At 33.5% G+C, this 19,622-nt stretch overlaps 2 protein-coding genes and 1 pseudogene across 2 annotated transcripts; all 3 read left to right on the top strand.

Moving 5' to 3' along the window:
* Positions 1-4,564: 4,564 nt before the first annotated feature.
* Positions 4,565-6,821, top strand: LOC108831940 (protein NRT1/ PTR FAMILY 5.11-like; annotated as a pseudogene).
* Positions 6,822-9,411: 2,590 nt separating this feature from the next.
* LOC130508469 (protein NRT1/ PTR FAMILY 5.12-like) lies at positions 9,412-10,695 on the top strand. The gene is made up of 3 exons (XM_057003995.1): positions 9,412-9,484; positions 9,668-10,169; positions 10,473-10,695. The coding sequence occupies exons 1-3, from the start codon at positions 9,412-9,414 to the stop codon at positions 10,693-10,695; spliced, it is 798 nt and encodes a 265-aa protein (XP_056859975.1).
* A 5,002-nt stretch (positions 10,696-15,697) lies between these two features.
* On the top strand, positions 15,698-17,067 carry LOC130508468 (uncharacterized). The gene is made up of 3 exons (XM_057003994.1): positions 15,698-15,846; positions 16,092-16,233; positions 16,642-17,067. The coding sequence occupies exons 1-3, from the start codon at positions 15,698-15,700 to the stop codon at positions 17,065-17,067; spliced, it is 717 nt and encodes a 238-aa protein (XP_056859974.1).
* The last annotated feature ends 2,555 nt before the right edge of the window (positions 17,068-19,622 follow it).

Here is a 19,622-nt window from a genome sequence, read left to right as displayed (position 1 = left end):
AAGTAATTATCCAATCAGTGTCTTGGTCAATAATGTGAAGCGCTTTATAAGAGATTATAAATGTAGTTTTATAAAAGGTTTATAAATTTATAAATTAGAGACTTGTAGAGACTTATAAAACGTTCTTCATTCTTTGTTACCTCTTATGGTTAATACAATGTTTGAATTTTCTGATGAATACAAACATTTGGTGACCCCAACACATCTTGATCTTAATGACATGGATTTTGACAATGTTGTAAAATTAGTTCAACAAGGATATAAAATGAAGAAAAAAACTAATGGAAACAAGGATTTGTGGATTTACTTTTAAAATTTATAAAGGTTTTATAAAAATTTATAAAATGTATGAAAACTGTTTATAGGGTCTTCTTGAGCTGTTCGAAAAATATCTATCCTGCTAAAAAAATAATTATAAAAATAGTTTATAAAGTTTATACACCCTTATAAAGGAATATAAAACAATTTATAAGTATATGTAAAAAATTTGAAGTGGTGTATCTTGCTTTCTGTCCGCATGTGCCTCAAAATCTGTCACATATCATCATCTCTTTACAAAGCCTTATAAAGGTATGTAAAATTATTTGTAAGAAAATATAAACCATTAATAAAGGCATTTAATATAAGTTATAAAATCTATAAACCATTTATAAATGTTTATAAAAAAAGTTATGAAAGTTTATAAATAATTTATAAGGGGTATGTATACTATTAATAGGGGTTTATAAAAACTTTATGAAAGTTTATATTCAATTTATAAAAGGTATTTTAAGAGTTGTACATGTTTATAAATCAACTAAAAGAATCTATAACCATTTAGAAAGCATTATAAAAAAATTATAATGGTTTGTATAATAATTTATTAATAATTTATAAAAATAATTTATAAGGTTTATACAACATTATAAAATATTATTAAACAATTTATAAGAGTATATAAAATTTCTGAAGCGGTGGAGCCTTACTTTGCTGTCCGCAAGTGCCTCAGAATCTACCACATATCATCATCTCTTTACAAATTTTTATAAGGGTATGTAAAATTATTTGTAAGAACCAATAATAAAGGCATATAAAACAAGTTATAAAATCTATAAACCATTTATAAATATTTTTAAAAAGTTATGAAAGATAATAAATAATTTATAAGGGGTATGTATACTATTAATTTATAAGATAATGTATAAGTTAATAAATAATTTATAAGGGGTATGTATATATTAATAGAGGTTTATAAAAACTTTAAGAAGCTTATATTCTATTTATAAGGGGTATTTTAAGAGTTTTATAGGTTTATAAATCAACTAAAAGAGCCTATAACCATTTAGAAAGCCTTATAAAATAATTTTTAAAGTTTATACACCCTTATAAAGGATTATTAAACAATTTATAAGGATATGTAAAATTTCTGAAGCGGTGGAGCCTTGCTTGCTGTTCGCATGTGCCTCAGAATGCCATGTATAATCATCTTTTTACAATGCATGCACGTGTTCTTTAGATTTATAAGAATATTTAAAGTTATTTATAAATATTTATAAAATCATTTACAAAGATTTGGAGAATATCAGAAGGTAATTATTTTATGAAGTCTTATAAGGTTTTATAGAGGCTTATAAAAAATAACGTCGATCCATATTCAAAACTCCCAGATGCAGCTTTAAGAGGTTGTAGGCATGAGTTATTGAGTTTATAAATGTTTATGAATTATTTATGAAGATTTATAAACCATTCATAAATAATTTATAAATCATTCATAAATAATTTAAATTTTTTATAAGGGTATATAAATAATTTATAATATACACATATATATATATATATATATATGTGTGTGTGTGTGTGTGTGTGTGTGTGTGTGTGTATAAATAAAATAAACTCTTATAAATGATATATATAACTCGTAGAAAGGATGTATAAACCATTTTACAAGGATTATAAGAACTTATAAATGATGCCAAAAAAAATTATAAATATATTTCCTCGTTCGCGGAGCTGAAGGCGGTGGGGTCTGAAGCGTTGGAGCCTTACTTGCTGTCTGCATGTGCTTCAGAATCTGCCACGTATCATCATCTCTTTACAAAGCCTGTACGTGTTCTTTAGTTTTATGATTTCAGTATTGTGTATCAAAATGTTGGTGTTTATGAATATATAGAAACTTTTTATAATGGTCTATAAATTTTTTATAAGAATATATGGTGTTTCTTTGTCACCACCAGAAACACAATATATGAGCTCTCTTCGATATTCAATCTATTCCTCACTTCTTAGTCAGAAACTCTTAGATCATCTTTGAACATTCCAATAAGACTAAAACAATCACACATGTTGGGTAAAAAAAAATTAAAACGTTAAGCATAAACACAACATTCTTCATGGATAAATATTTATAAGATCTTATAAATTTGAGAATGCAAAATTTCATCAAAAAACTTCATCTCCCTTTCCAGAATCAAATTGATTATGAGAAATCAAGTTAAAATTAAAGACTTCTCGATCCATTCACCTCGATGTCATAGCCTTCTGTTCTAGACTGAACTGAGCAAAGTGACCACTTGGAGAATGCAAACTGCTCGATCCGTTGCCCACGACACCGGCCCTCCAGTTCACGACCCGACGAGCTCAGATCGATCGAGAAACAAAGCCTGAACCTCTCAATCTGATGCTCTCGGCCACCAATCATCAACCTTTCAACCCGAGCCTTCTGAACCGTTCACTTGACGAATCTGTACTGCTCGATGTGAGTTCTCGGAACGACGACGCGGCTTGGACTGAGGAGATGGCGCGGTGGTTACGGCGGATGAACGGAGGACACGACCCGAGCTCAGATATGTATAACGGCCATGGTCGCAGATGAAGCTCGGTGATTGCATCAATGGAGGAGTTTGCAAGGAAGAAGATGAAGTCGTAGTCTTCGTCAAATTTTGTTAGGTTTAGTTATTTAAGGGTATAATGGTATTTTGATCATAAAAAATCTGGTGGTATAGTTGGTTAGTGTATAATTGAAAAGCGGGATCATGAAAGTGGTATTTTTGGCAATTTCTCTTATTTTATTCACAAAAACATATATTTGAACTATTTTTGGGTACGTAATTTTCCACCGATTGAAAGTAAAATAAAAATATTTTAGTAAAATAAACTAAACCAAACGTTTAGTCATATGTAAAACCTAATTACTTACATTTTTGATTAACTAATAAATAAAAATATGCTTTATTATTATGGTAATATAATTAATGATGTAAATTATTATTAAGATAGTATAATTAATTAAACTGTTAAACTAAATGAAATATGGAAACACAATTAATAGATACTACTATGTATCCAAACAAATTTCATTAAGATTACTATTCAAGTTTCCAAACATTCCAAATTTTTCTAATCTTTCTATTCAAGTCTCCAAACACTCCGATTTTGTACTTGAGTTTTAATAAGATAGATAGCCTTGATTGTTAGAGTTGGTTTTGGTATTTATAATTTTGGTTTTATTTTTAGTGTATATATTTGTTTTTGTTTTTCTTAAAGTTTGATTGGTGATTTTTTAGTTTTTTCTTTTTTAGTTTTTATTTAGTTTTTTTTAAGATTACTAAAACGACACCTCATAAAAATTTATAATAATGCCAAAAGTATCAATAAAATATGAAAATGTTTATTTAACTATGTTATCTAAAATAGTTGGCTTTTAAATAATTAAGTTAATTTTGTTGATAAACTAAAAAATATTTTTTTTAGTATGAATTATTTTCATATTAGATTTTAGATGGTAAATGAATTATTTTGATCAAACCTTAATGATTAGGAGTATTTGTTATTTTATGAGTTTGATTTTTTTTCAATTATTTTTTGATGTATAAAATATAAAAATTTTCAGAAACGGGTTAGTTTTTTTTCAAAAAGCTAGTTTTCCTACGTTTTGGGAAATCCATTTTTCCAAAAAATAATTGATAAATAAAATGGTTTATAGGAAAACTTTTCCAAAACCCACAAAAATTCAAGGTCTAATGATAATGCTCTCTAAAGTCATGTGAAATATCATTATTTAATGATAATGCTCTCTAAAGTCACTTTATAATCAAGTTAATAATAATATTAAGCACAGCTCAAAAGATGTATTTTTTTACCTTCTTATTTAGAACAATATTATACATGAGATGACATTTTGGAAAATTTGAAAATCGATCTGATGATTTCTTATGAATACATAACTGATAATTTGGATGGGATACAAATACCAGAACATTTGGATCAGAACTGTGTTCGAAGATACATGTAGTATTATGAGTTGCATTTGTACCTAATCCATAATGCTGATTGTAGACATGCTCAATATACACATTTTTATATATTGGAACCATATAATTTTAACGTTCAATTACTAACATATCATTAAATTATCTTGAACCAACTCTTACTTAATATATATTCTTGTGTTACATCATTTGAAAGATACTTTGGATCACTAGTCTTTTTAAAATCATTTCACATCTCATTTTTGGATGACTTATATTAATTTAAATAGAAAAAAACAAAGCAGCCTTGTAGTTTTTAAAATCAACAAAACAAAGCGCATATGCAGCAGTAGTACAAAGTTTTATCAACTTGCTATATACAAAACAACAGTTGCACAAAGCAAAAACTATTCTTTTAACACAGAACCTCTAAACTAAAAGCCAATGTTGATCGCCGGAGATGAGCTCGAAAATACTCTTCTTCCGTCAAATCCAGCCGTCAGACTCTCCTCCGGAGGATGGAAATCAGCGAGGCTCTTAATCTGTAAGTAAACTAAGCTCATCGAGTCCCTCACTCTCACCAATTTCTCATCAGAGGTTTCTTTGTGTGTGTTGTAGTTGTAGAAATGGCCGAGCAGTTCTCCTTTTATGGGATATCGTCGAACCTCATAACGTACCTAACAGGACCACTGGGAGAGTCAACGGCCGCAGCTGCAGCAAATATAAACGCATGGAGTGGAACGGTGTCGTTTCTGCCACTTCTCTGGGGCTTTGTTGCTGACTCGTTTCTTGGCCGTTTCCGTACCATAATAATCTCATCTTCTCTATACATCTTGGTATGTATACAATATCTTCTCAACCTATCTCTTCTACTATAATCTTGTTTACTATTGTTTCTTACAAGAAGATGTTACAATCAAGTTTATCATGATTTCCAACTTAAACTGATGGCGTAGATTGATTCTTACCATTTATATATTAGTTAATTAATTTTACAATTACCTATGTGTGATTTATTCATTCATTAACAGAAGATTTTTGATGAAAATAAAACAAACAGGGACTTGGGTTGCTGTCTTTTTCAGCCATGATTCCTTCTCACTCCAAAGATTCGAATCAACTCCAAGTAACTCTGTTCTTCATCTCTCTTTATCTTATAGCCTTTGGACAAGGAGGTTACAGCCCTTGTCTTAAGGTATTTGGAGCTGATCAATTTGATGGAAATGACCTAAAAGAATTGAAAGCAAAGAGTTCTTTTTTCAACTGGTTAATGTTTGGAAGCTGTTTTAGCATATTGACAACTCGTTTGATATCTTGCTACATCCAAGAGAATCTAAGCTGGTCCTTAGGATTTCGTCTTCCGGGTGCTTCCATGCTACTAGCTTTGATTCTCTTCCTCCTTGGAACCAAGACTTACCGCTTCACTACATAACGACGAGGAAACAAAAACCCTTTTGCTAGAATCATACGTGTGTTTGTGGAGGCAGTAAAGAACACAAGACAACAAGATTTTGATATAGCTAACTCGAACGAGACCCTACCTCTCCTTGCTCAACAGAGTTCCAAGCAACCCAGGTACATAAAATAAAAAAAACTCAGGTACATAATTTCTGTTTTTTCTTTCCTTTAGAATCTTGGAGGTCAAGTTAAGTTTTATACTATTTTTGGTTCTTTTTTTTGGTAAAATACAATTTTGGTTCTTGTTAGGGATAAATATACCAATTTGTTTTTTTTTCATTTTGGTGTTATGGCAGATCCCTTGACAGAGCAGCGACTTCATGTGATTTGTCTGAAATTGAAGAAGCAAAAGCAGTGCTTAAGCTTGTTCCCATATGGATAAATTGCTTGGTTTACTCCACTGTATGTTCACAAATCCCTACGTTCTTCACAAAACAAGGATCCACAATGAACAGATCAATCTCACCAGGACTCGTAGTCCCTGCAGCTACGCTCCAAAGCGTCTTAAGCTTAGCAATGGTCGTTTTCATCCCAATCTATGACCGTCTACTCGTCCCAATGACAAGATCTTTTACTCAAAACCCTTTAGGAATCACAACGCTTCAGAGGATTGGCACAGGCATGTTTCTCTCCAATATTGCCATGGTGGTAGCGGCTTTGGTCGAGACCAAAAGGCTCCAAACCTCTCAAGAAGATGTCACGGTAATAATGAGTGTGTGGTGGTTGGTTCCACAGTATGCTATCTACGGTGTCTCGTACTCGTTCGTGATGATTGGTTTGCAGGAGTTCTTCTACGACCAAGTCCCTTGTGAGCTTAGAAGCGTTGGTATGGCTCTGAATCTAAGCATATTTGGGGTCGGCAGCTTTCTAAGCAGCTTCGTGATAGCAGTCATCGACAAAGTCACAAGCCAGTTTTGTCAAACGAGCTGGTTCGATAACGACCTGAACAAGGCTCATTTAGATTACTTCTACTGGCTACTTGCTTGTGTTAGTTCCATTGGTTTAGCCTCCTACTTGTGGTTCGCCAAGTCGTATGTGTACAATAGACCAAACACATTCTAAAAACACTGTGTGGTTAGTCTTCTTACCTGTATATTTTTTTCTCTTTTTGCATTTTTATATCCGCTTGATGACCAACTCGACATTTGCGTACTAACTACACTATTAAATATAAGAAAATTAGGAGTGTCCAGATCGGATCCGCAACTTTAGAATCATGCTTTTCACGTTTTTCAGAAAATTGATAATTACATCAAAACTTTATCTTAATTACATCAGGTATCATACAATTAATATGTAGCAAAAACAATGCAAGTGATGTAGCTTGATCCTTAATTCTCTCACAATTTGAAATATATTATGTACGATAAACGTTATATATATGTTCCTCAGGCTAAGGACAAGAAATTGAAAAATGATTTAGTCCAAAGTATTTTGTTTTTGTAAAGAAATCCAAAGAAGTCAAACCACTATAAACAAACAAGACTATTTTATTTGCCGGTTATCAAAAAAAAAAGAGGTGTAATTAATCCCCTAGACTATATTTGAGAAGTCATTTTGTCACATGTCTTCTCTACAATCATTTTCACAAAAATAATATGACGTGGCTACTAAGATTGATGACATGTCATATAGTTAAATATGACATGGAAAATTACATTTAATGCTGATATATTTTTTTGAAAATATTTTTAGAATATGGCAATAACTCATATATTATATTTAATATTGATTTATATTTTTGGTAAACTTTGTGGAATATGGTAATAAGTCATAAATCATCACTAAAATAAATATATTCAAATATGACATTTTGAAATTTCGAAATATTATATAATTTATTTTTATAATTATAAAATTTTATTATCTAAAATGAATTTAAAAAAAAAATAGTAATATCATTAGTTTCTTTTAGATATCTACAAATTATGTAAATATTATTTAGTTTTAATTTTTGATAACTATACAATTTTATATGATTTTTAGTAATTTTGTACAAGTTGATTTAATACATTTAACCAAATGAAATAAATATTTTTTAATCTACGATTTTAACTTTATATATATCATTCTTAAATATAATTTAAAATTAAAAAAAAAAATATTTTCTCTTAATTTTATGCTTAACTAATGATATTTATATTAATTATTGGTCAAAATAAAAATATATAATATTAATAAATTACATTTTAAAATATAAAATTTAACTTTTAAAAAAATCATCATTACACATGGTGCAGGAAAACACCTAGATTAATAATTGTGACATGACTACTAAAATTGATGACATGTCTTATAGATTAATATGACATGGACAATTATATTTAATGTTAATCTATATTTTTGGTAAACTTTCGAATTTCGATTATATTCAATTATGGCATTTCAAATTTCGAAATATCATTTAAATTAAACATATTTCAAAAATATATACATATTTTTAGAAAATTATAAAAATTAAATCATAAAATCAAATTAAATCGTAAAATTATTAGTTTCTTATATATATCTACATATTTTATAAATATTGTTTAATTTTAATTTTTGACAATTATGCAATTTTACATATTTATTTAATATATTTAATTAAAATAAATAGATAGAAAAATCTACCTCATATTATAATTTAAAATATATACATGCACATTCTTAAATATAATTCAAAATAAACAAAATTATTTTTATCTTAATTTTAATGTTCAGTTAAATCAAATTTATATTAAAATATGGATAAGAAAAGAAAATTTATAATATTAATAAAAGTTAAATATAATTTATATTTATCTATTAAAAATATTTTAATTTCTTTTATTCCACATGGTGCAGGAAAACACCTAGTACGTCTGCAATTAATTGACATCTAGGTAGACCTAGGGAGCTGACATGCATCGTTCTAGTATTAAGATCGTCCAGAATGATCATTTCAATTGAAATCTAACCTAATCTTCCATTTATCATATAATAAATTTTTCAATTTCTAACCACCCGATATTGACTATTCCCATTCGCTCCAACCACTTCATACCGTATCAAACTTTCTTGTTCAACACTTGTAATCGATAATTGACTTTCTCTCTCATTCTTGTAACATTAATTTGATGTAGTGACTGTCAATGGACCAACGGCGTGTAAGGAGACCACAATAATATATTGTAACATGTGAATGTGATCTCTTCACAAGGCGTTCTTGCCGTGAATCACGTGTAAGCGAAGAGGTGTACACGCCGTCTAATACAAGATTTAGGTCACTGCGACGGTGTACACCAACTATAAATATTCCAACTTTTCAGATGACTCTATAACAATACTAGAAGAGACAATGTCGATCTCTAAGGCCGATAGTGAGACCGGGACTACACTTTCATATGGTGTTGTAGAGGGCTCCGTTGACTTCCGAGGCAAGCCATCCGTCAGATCCTCTTCCGGTGGCTGGAGATCCTCTGGCTTCATCATCGGTAAGTACTTACCTTTTTTTCTTCGAACGTCCTCAATGTTGCACCAAATTTTAGCAAAAAAAAAAAAAAAAAACCGTCCTCAGTGTTCCCGCCAAATTCTAAAATAGAGAAGAGAATATTCCGACAGGAGCGGACGTGTCGGAGAAGTTCGCCTACTTTGGGGTAGCCACGAATCTGATAACCTACTTCACGGCGCAGTTAGGGGAGTCAACGGCGACTGCAGCCTCTAACGTCAACCTCTGGCTTGGGACGGCAGCCTTTTTGCCGCTGATATGGGGTTCTATCGCCGACTCATTTCTTGGTCGTTTCCGTACAATCCTTTTCACGTCCTCGCTCTATATCTTGGTACATTACTAAAAAATTTCTTATATTGTTACCTTAATAGTGCCTCAAATCTAGGATCACAAGCTGGAACTAGAGACGAATAGTAAATTCATCAATTGGTTTTTAATTAACGTTTGTACTATTTCTAACACTATATTTTTGTATAATCTTGAATTTAGGGGCTTGGGCTGCTTACGTTTTCAGCAACGATTCCTTCTACATGCAAAGATCAAGAAACACTTGTCTCGTGCGTTTCTCAGTTCAAAGTGACAGTCTTCTTTTGTGCTCTCTATCTAATAGCACTAGGCGAAGGAGGTTTCAAGGCATGTCTTAGAGCTTTCGGCGCAGATCAGTTTGATGAACAAGACCCTGAAGAGTCCAAAGCGAAGAGCTCATTCTTTAACTGGTTGTATTTTGCGATATCTTTTGGCATATTGGCCACTAGGTTGATCTCTAATTATGTCCAAGAGAATCTGAGCTGGGCTTTAGGGTTTGGGATTCCATGCGTTTCCATGATGCTCTCTCTCTTCTTGTTTTTGCTTGGAACCAACACTTATCGCTTCAGCACTGGAGGAGAAGTAAGAGAAGGACGAAAGCATAATAACCCTTTTGTAAGAATTGGACGTGTTTTTGTTGCTGCTGTGAAAAATCGGCGAGAAACCTCTTCAGAAACTCTCCTTCCTCACGAAATTTCGAAGCAATTCAGGTAATATTTTATTTACATGTTTGGTTTGTTAGTCTTTACGTTTATACTGTGGTTTCTTTTTATTTCCAAAATGAAATAACGATTTAAATTATTTCAATATTTTGTAAATTGTAAATCTATAACCCTAAAGAACAAAAAAATGTTTTGGTAAAAATGTTTAAAAAAAAAAGAGAGAACCATTTTTTAGCGTTTAGTGATTATATTTAAATTTTTTTAGATAAAGAGTTCAATTTCTTTTTACTTGCTTTATACAAGTAAGGAGGAAAAACGACCTTAAACACACAGAACTTTTGCCAACTGCAGATTCCTAGACAGGGCGGCGGTTTCATGTGATTCGGCTGAAGTTGAAGAAGCAAAATCTGTGCTAAGTCTCGTTCCAGTTTGGATGTGTTGTTTAGTATTTGGCATTGTTTATGCGCAATCCCCTACTTTCTTCACAAAGCAGGGAGACACAATGGACAGATCAATCTCACCAACATGTGAAGACTTTGTGTCTCTTGGGCCTGCTCGTGGGCTTCGGGTTTGAACCTGTAACAAGATATAAAGATATTAGTCTAAGTCCAATTAGGAATATATTTCTCGGTCGATTTGTAACATGATATTCCTTATACAACAAGGAATAACATGATCAACTCTAGTATATAAAGAGGTCTCTACTCTAGGTTGTAAGACATAACAAATACAGATCTCTCATAGAACACGCAACTAGTGCGAAGCTTGTAACCTATTTGATTCATAGTGATATTGAGTTTGTCTCCGGTTTGGAGAAGAACTCGGCAAACATATTTCCGTGTTTGAATCTTTGATTACAAGAGAGCCAAGGTCGATTCTCTACAAGTGGTATCAGAGCTTAGGCTAAACTAGATCCAAGTACAGAGATTCGAGGTCAAGATTCAATAAACAAGCAAGGAGAATTCTTATCTGGTGTGGTGAAGAATACTCGGCTCGTTGGTGATTAAAGCTTGACGGAGCGACGTGTTGCGACAACCTGCAAACAAAGAAACAACAGTTTACGGGTTACTAGAGAGATGGAAGCAACTTTAAAGAAATTTGAAGTGGAGAAATTCGATGGGAAGGGTGACTTTGGTCTATGGAAATACAAGATGCTATGTCAGCTAGAGATTTTTGGTTTGGGGTCTGTTCTTAAGGAGAAAACTCCTTCTACGGATGGTGAAGGTGATGAAGAACAGAAGGATGTTAAACCTGATCCTAAGGAGCAAGACAAGGAGCTGCGTACCAAGAATCTGATCAGTATGTGCCTATCTGATCTTATTCTACGGAAGGTTATGAATGAGCCTACAGCACTGGATATGTGGAAGGCTCTAGAAGCGGAGTATCAGACCAAGACGTTACCAAATCGAATCTACATGAAGCAGAGATATGCAGGTTTCAGAATGGAAGAACACAAGTCCATTGAGGAAAATCTGGATGTGTTTCTGAAACTTGTGGCTGGTCTAGCAAGTCTGGATATTAAAATCAGTGAAGAAGATCAAGCAATACAGATCTTAACCAGTCTACCAAAGCAATATGAATCTCTCGTTGATGCTTTAAAATACGGCAGCGGAAAAGAGACCTTAACGGTCCGTGATGTTACAAGTTCTGCTTATTCTAAAGAAGTAGAATTAAGGGAGAAGAGACTTCTTAACAAGTCTAAAAGTAACTCGGAAGGGCTGTTCGTTGGAAACGATAGAGGAAGGGGTGACAAGAAGAGCAACAAGACTTGGAGAGCTAGATCAAAGAGCAAGAACAGATCACAGTCTAGACCCAAATTCTCTAAAGAATGTTGGACGTGCGGGAAGGAGGGACATTTTAAAAAACAGTGTCCAGAGAGGAAGAACCAGAGCTCATCAAACTCGGTAAACATAGCTAAGGAGCAACCGTTGGTATTAGTGGCTAGCCAGCAAGCTACTAAGGACGAGTGGGTACTTGATTCTGGCTGCACGTTTCATATCACTCCTAATAAAGATGTCTTATTTGATCTTGAAGAGATAGAAGGAGGGAAGGTTTTGATGGGAAACAACACCATTAGTGAGATCAAAGGGATAGGAAAGATCAGGATCATGAATGATGATGGATCAAGCGTGATTCTCACTGATGTTCGTTACATGCCAACAATGGGCAGAAACCTAATTTCCTACGGCTTATTGGAGAAGATGGGATGCAGGTACGAAGGAAAAAACTTCATGGTGCAGTTCTACAAAGGGGAGCAGAAGGTAATTTCTGGAAAATATTGTGATGGCTTGTACTACTTGCAAGGCACAATATTGAATGGTGAAGCTGCAGTCGCAAGGCCTGATATCGACATGACTAAAAGGTGGCACTCTAGGCTTGGTCATATGAGTCTAAAGGGCATGAATATTCTAGTAAAAGAGGGACATCTAAACGGGAACGATGTGAAGACGTTGGAGTTTTGCGAGAACTGCGTTTTGGGAAAATCACACAAATTGAGTTTTCCAAAAGGAAAGCATACGTCAAAAGAAGTTCTAGAATACATCCACTCAGATTTGTGGGGTTCACCATCTGTGGTTGAGAGTCTCGGAGGTTGCTACTATTTTGTTACATTCATCGACGATTTTTCTAGGAAAGTCTGGATCTATTTCCTAAGTTCAAAGGATGAAGTGTTTCAGAATTTTAAAGAGTGGAAGACTAGCATGGAGACTGAGACAGGGAAGAAAGTGAAGTGTCTTAGGACGGATAACGGTTTGGAATTCTGCAATACACAGATGGATACATTGTGTAAGGAGGCATGGATTAAAAGACACAGAACATGCATCTATACTCCGCAACAAAACGGAGTATCAGAACGCATGAACCGTACGATTATGGAGAAGGTTAGGTGTATGTTGACAGAGGCAGGCTTAGAGGAGAAGTTCTGGGCAGAAGCGGCTTCCACGGCTGTCTACTTAATCAACCGATCTCCAGGAACGGCTATTAACTTCAAGTTACCAGAGGAGGTATGGTCTGGAACTAAAACAGATTTAAATCACCTAAGGAGGTTCGGGTGCACGGCTTATGTTCACGTTACTCAAGCCAAAACCAGTCCTAGAGCAATGAAAGGAGTTTTCGTGGGTTATCCAACAGGGACGAAGGGCTATCGAGTCTGGTTACCAAAAGAATTAAGATGTATGGTGAGCAGAAACGTGATCTTCAACGAAGAAGAGATGTTTAAAGACGTCGAAGAAACCAACGAGAAGAAAAAGAAAAAGAAAACGAAGACGGTGACGTTCAGTCTGGTGTTGGTTCAAGGACCTTCAAACTCAGCTATTGACGCATATACAGAGGATACAGTTCAAGGTGGAGTTTCTCCCGCATCAGAAAACTCGAGAACTGAGTCCTCAAGCTCGGAAAGTGAAGAAGAAGCTGTAGAAGCTGAACAAGAAAATCTGGATAATTATATTCTTGCTAGAGACAGAATCAGAAGAGAAGTGAAGAAGCCTTCTAGGTCTGATGATTCGGATTGCGTGGCTTATGCTCTAGCTACAGCAGAAGAGATGAATATGGACGAGACTAAGTCATATTCAGAAGAAAAAAGAAGTAAAAGTTGGAAGTTATGGAACCAGGGAATGCAAGAAGAGATGGATTCGTTGGAGAAAAATCAGACTTGGAAACTGGTAGAAAAACCAGAGAAAAAGAAGATTATTGGCAGCAAGTGGGTTTTCAAGTTGAAAGAAGGCATTCCTGGAGTAGAGAAGCCAAGATACAAAGCTAGGTTAGTAGCTAAGGGGTTTTCACAAGTTGAAGGGATCGATTACACAGAGGTGTTTGCACCAGTCGTGAAGCACGTATCGATCAGAATCATGCTGTCACTTGTTGCAAATCATGATCTGGAATTAGAGCAACTAGACGTGAAAACGGCTTTCCTATACGGAACATTGGACGAGGAAATTTATATGGCACAACCAGAAGGTTTCATTGAGGAGGGAAAGGAAGATCAAGTTTGTTTGCTGTTAAAGTCCCTTTACGGATTAAAACAGTCACCAAGACAATGGAATAGGAGGTTTGACAGTTTCATGAAGGGACAGGGTTACTACAGGAGTGCCTACGATCCTTGTGTCTACATGAAAGGTTCAGACTTATCTCATATGGTTTATCTCTTGATCTATGTCGATGACATGCTTATAGCGTCTAAGGATTCTAAGGAGATTAAAAGAATCAAAGACAGCTTGAAGAGAGAGTTTGAGATGAAGGACCTTGGAGCAGCGTCGAGAATACTTGGGATGGATATTATTAGAGATCGGGAGAAAGGAACTCTAAAACTATCACAGGGAAAGTATCTACAGAAGGTGCTGGAAACGTTTAATATGACAGAGAGCAAAGCTGTGGTTACTCCTATCGGACCACAATTTAAGCTAAAGAGTTTGACACAAGAAGAAGAAGACGTGGAAGCAAGGTTCATGAACGTGATACCGTATGCATCAGCGGTTGGAAGTTTAATGTATGCAATGGTGGGGTCTAGACCGGACTTATGTTTCGCAGTGGGTTTAATCAGCCGTTATATGAGCAAACCAGGAAGACAACACTGGGAAGCTGTTAAGTGGGTGATGAGATATCTTAAAGGAGCTCTAGATTCAAACCTATTGTTTACTAAAGGAGAAGATTTCAAAATTCGTGGATTCTGTGATGCAGACTATGCTACTGATTTGGACAGGAGAAGATCCGTTACCGGATATGTGTTTCAAGTCGGAGGCAATACAATAAGCTGGAGGTCAGGTCTCCAACATATTGTTGCACTATCAACGACGGAATCGGAATATATGGCATTAGCCGAAGCTTTTAAAGAAGCATTATGGCTTAAGGGTTTTGTTGGGGAGTTGGGATTTGAGCAAGATGATGTGAGAGTGTTTTCAGATTCTCAGAGTGCTATACACTTAGCTAAGAATGGAGGGTTCCATGAACGGACTAAGCATATAGACACTAGACTACATTTCATCAGAGACGTAATTGAAGCTGGCGACGTTACGGTTCATAAGATTCACACATCTATCAATCCTGCGGATTTCCTAACTAAGTGTGTACCTGGAAAGAAGTTCGAGACATGTCTGGAGCTTCTTAAAGTCCTGCCATAGTAGGTCTCGTGTGGCTGCAGGTGACAGTGCTGTCGAGTTGTTCACCTCGCGGAAAGGCCACAAAAGAAAGTATCAGTTTCAGGAAAAGTAAACTGATGGTTCGACAGGGAATTACAAAGCTTAAGATGAGTTCAGAAGATTACCTTTGATGGTTGTAGACAGGAGTAGTCTATGCAAAGAATCTGCAAAATTATTCATACTAGTCAAAGAATATTTTATGCAGGATAAGAAGCTTCAACAGAAGCTGGGAAAATCATTATAAAATCAGAAGTTCTACCTAAAGGCGTGTGGTTGCAGCAAAGGAAACAGCTACAACAAAACTGTAAACATAAGACTATTAGTTTACAAGGTTAAAGCTCTTGAAGGAATTAAAGAAACAATTCTATTTGGCTACCTATACGGAAGTGACGATGGTGAAGAGACGTCAACGCCAACGCAAGCTGTAACATTAAACAAGGACAAATGTTTAATTATTTAGCAAAAGAATCTTTCATTACAGGTTTTCAAGGAGAGCTTATTACACGTATAAAGGAAGAAGAAAAGTCAAAGCAAAAGAAGATACCTTTTGACCATTTGACTAATCTGGTTTGGTTCTTCAAAGGTGTCGTGAGGTGAGCAATAAGGTTTGTTTGCTACCGGGAAATCACGAGGAGTAAAACGTCTTACTGGATTCATCAAGAGACAAGCTGAAAAGAAAAAAAAATTTGAAATCAAAAGGTCAGAGCTTTGCTCAAACGTCTAAGGAAGAAGACAAGGAGGAGCAAAACGGGACCTGAGATATCAATGGTGATGGCGGTGGAAGCAATCGCCGGTGAAGACAAGCGACGGTGAAGTCGGGGTCTTGTCTTGGTCACAGGGAATCAAAGAGGGAGAGAGGATACAACCAAGGCGGAAGAGAGAAGCACGGATCGGAGATAGCATGCAACTCCGGTGAAGACGGCGTCGAGGAACATACGGTGTTCGGAAAGGACGATGCGGCGAGCTCGTCGAAGCTTCTGGTTTCATTTCGCAGAGAGAGAGAGAGATAGGGAAGCGGAGAAGTCGAGAGAGCCCAAGAGCCAAGGTGGAGAATGTGAAGACTTTGTGTCTCTTGGGCCTGCTCGTGGGCTTCGGGTTTGAACCTGTAACAAGATATAAAGATATTAGTCTAAGTCCAATTAGGAATATATTTCTCGGTCGATTTGTAACATGATATTCCTTATACAACAAGGAATAACATGATCAACTCTAGTATATAAAGAGGTCTCTACTCTAGGTTGTAAGACATAACAAATACAGATCTCTCATAGAACACGCAACTAGTGCGAAGCTTGTAACCTATTTGATTCATAGTGATATTGAGTTTGTCTCCGGTTTGGAGAAGAACTCGGCAAACATATTTCCGTGTTTGAATCTTTGATTACAAGAGAGCCAAGGTCGATTCTCTACACAACACTCTCAGTCCCTGCAGCGACACTCCAAGTCTTCATAAGCCTATCCATCCTTGTTTTCATCCCAATCTACGACCGTGTACTCGTCCCATCGCAAGATCAATCACTCATAAACCAGCAGGAATCACAACACTTCAAAGGATCACCACAGGCATTTTCCTCTCAATCCTTTCAATGGTAATAGCTGCTTTGGTCGAGATGAAAAGACTCAAGACCGCTCGAGATCACGGGCTTGTTGATTCCCCTAATGCCATGGTTCCAATGAGTGTTTGCTGGCTTATTCCACAGTACGTTCTCTATGGGGTCTCTGACGTCTTCACTATGGTTGGCTTACAAGAGTTCTTCTACGGACAAATCCCGGTCGAGCTAAGAAGCTTGGACTATCTATGTACCTTAGCGTAATCGGCATAGGCAACTACTTGAGTAGCTTCATGGTATCAGTCATTGAGAAAGCCACGAGTCAGCAAGGTCAAGTGAGTTGGTTCGACAATAACCTGAACCAGGCACATATTGATTACTTCTATTGGCTACTTGCTTCTCTCAGCTCCATTTCATTCGTTTCCTTGGTCTATTTTGCTAAGTCGTACGTCTACAACAGCCCAAAGTAAACTCTTCAACAATCATAGGAATAATGTCCAGTGACATAAATAAAAAATTGGATAAATAAAGGAGAGATGAAAACTAGAGAGTTTGATTTTTTTTTTTTTTAACAACTAGTAAAACTAGAGAGTTTGACATGCGTCCGCGCGGATACTTTTCGCTTTTATACTGTGATCAACTTTATTTTTTGTGAAGTCAAAATTTGGTTTATATAAAATTTTATATTTGTTGCTTATAGTTTATTTATGTTATATATTGTGTAATTCTATATATTATTCATTTATCTTGTTCGCATTATTATTATATTTTATTTTACTTTTTGATATCTAATGTATTTTGTCTTTTTTTCTTTTTGAAAAAATAATATAATTATTTTGTCATCGGTTGTTAATCAGTATCTATCTATTTTACAATATTCAATCTACAATATTTTTGTGCAATTATATCGAATAGCTATTTTTAAGTTTTCTCACCAAAAAAAATCCTTGCTTTATAAATATATATATAATAAAAATAATAAATTTTATATTTTTGTATTATATGTTTTCAAATTTGATTTTTTTATAAATTTCTTTTTGAAATTAAAAAATTTATTTCTAAAATTCAAAAATGCTTTTGAAATTATTTTTTAAGAAAATATTTTCATATTTGCTAATATGTTTAATATTACTTATTAAATAAAATTCTAAATCCCACCCGTAAAACTCCAACCCTCAACTCTAAATTAGTTAATTTTATAGAATATAAATGTATATTGACTCTTTTAATAAAACTTTTTAATCATTTTCTACCCTTGTCGACTATTTGGTAATTAAACTAAAAATGACTTTTCTAGAAAAATTTTTCATCTTTTTTATATAACATAATAAATACAAAACATCTTCAAAAAATAAGTAAAGCGAATAGTTTCCATACATTTTTTATAAACTTTATTAATCAATTCTTATACATTTCTTCGTATTTTAAAACAGTTAATTTTGGAAATTATATTTGTTTACATGATAAATGAGTTAGAACCAGTATTATGTTTTAAAAACTTCAGGTGAAATATAATGTATGTGTTATTTGGGTTTCAGAGGAATATTTTAAATAGAATGAATAAACAATATTTAATATACGCGATGATTGATTTATAACTTTCATAATTGTGGAATTCATATATTCTACTAAAAACAAAAATACAGATATAAAATAAACCTTAAATTTTCTTTTAAATTACATCTATGTCACTCTGTTTTTCACTCTTAACCATAATAATTAACTTTAATAAATAAATTTATAAAAGAAATAATAAATAGCAGTTCCCATATTATCGTATGTGTGTTATAAAATTTTCTAAGATTTAGCGACCACATAAGAAAAAAAGATTACAATCTTTTATCTCCTAAAAAATCTAAAATATAAAAGAAAAATCTGAATATTCATATAATATTACCAAAATATAAATGTGTAACATAAATTTAATTATATAATATATACAATTACTTATTTAATTTCATACAAATTTAATTATATAATCTATAATGATAATAAGGCAATGAAAAATATGAAAATATGTGCGGTAATTCTGACATAATTTATTCTTTTATTAGTTAATTTCATTTTATCATAAATGATAAATTATATAGACGTATATACATATGAATGGTAAAGTGTTCCATCATTTATGAGATTATATATATATATATATATATATATGATATGGGTAAAGTTAAGCAGTATAAATTTTTTTATAACCGTAGTGTGATTCTAAAATTTTATAGATCCAAAAACTAATCAGAATCATATTATATATATATATATATATATATATATATATATAAAACAGTATATATCGTTTATTGGTAGCCAAGGAAAATCGAATCCAGATATCAAAAATTTAGAATTTTTTTATCATTAGAGTAAAACCACTTGGTTAGTATAAGATACAAACATATAAACCTAATATTAATGATTACTAAAACTAAAATAAACATCCGCATGCACGACGAACCGACCAAATTTTAATCTTTGTTACAATGAGCTTGGTCATATAACTCGAGGTAATATCCAATTAAGCAGTTACCATACTAGACTTATAAAGATGAAATCAACACATTTGGCAGGAAGAAAGCTTTACCTTTTGATGTGATTTTGTTCTATCTTCATCTGTTTGATGCAAATTTAATACGAGTACTAGATACTGACCCGCCTTTTCAAGGGCGGAAATTATTTAAACAAACTTTTCTAATTGTTACCGAGATTAGAATATACAAATTATAAAAAAAAAAATAGTTTTATATATATAGTTTTTGAATAATATTGTTTTTGGTTATAAAATATACACATTTTTTAAATTAAAACTTGTACAGTGAAAC

The sequence above is a fragment of the Raphanus sativus genome, chromosome 2 (genome assembly GCF_000801105.2).
Source record: "Raphanus sativus cultivar WK10039 chromosome 2, ASM80110v3, whole genome shotgun sequence".
In the NCBI taxonomy this organism is placed as follows: Eukaryota; Viridiplantae; Streptophyta; class Magnoliopsida; order Brassicales; family Brassicaceae; genus Raphanus; species Raphanus sativus.
The sequence above is the reverse complement of the archived record's forward strand: the minus strand, read 5'-3'. Positions and strand labels throughout refer to the sequence as shown.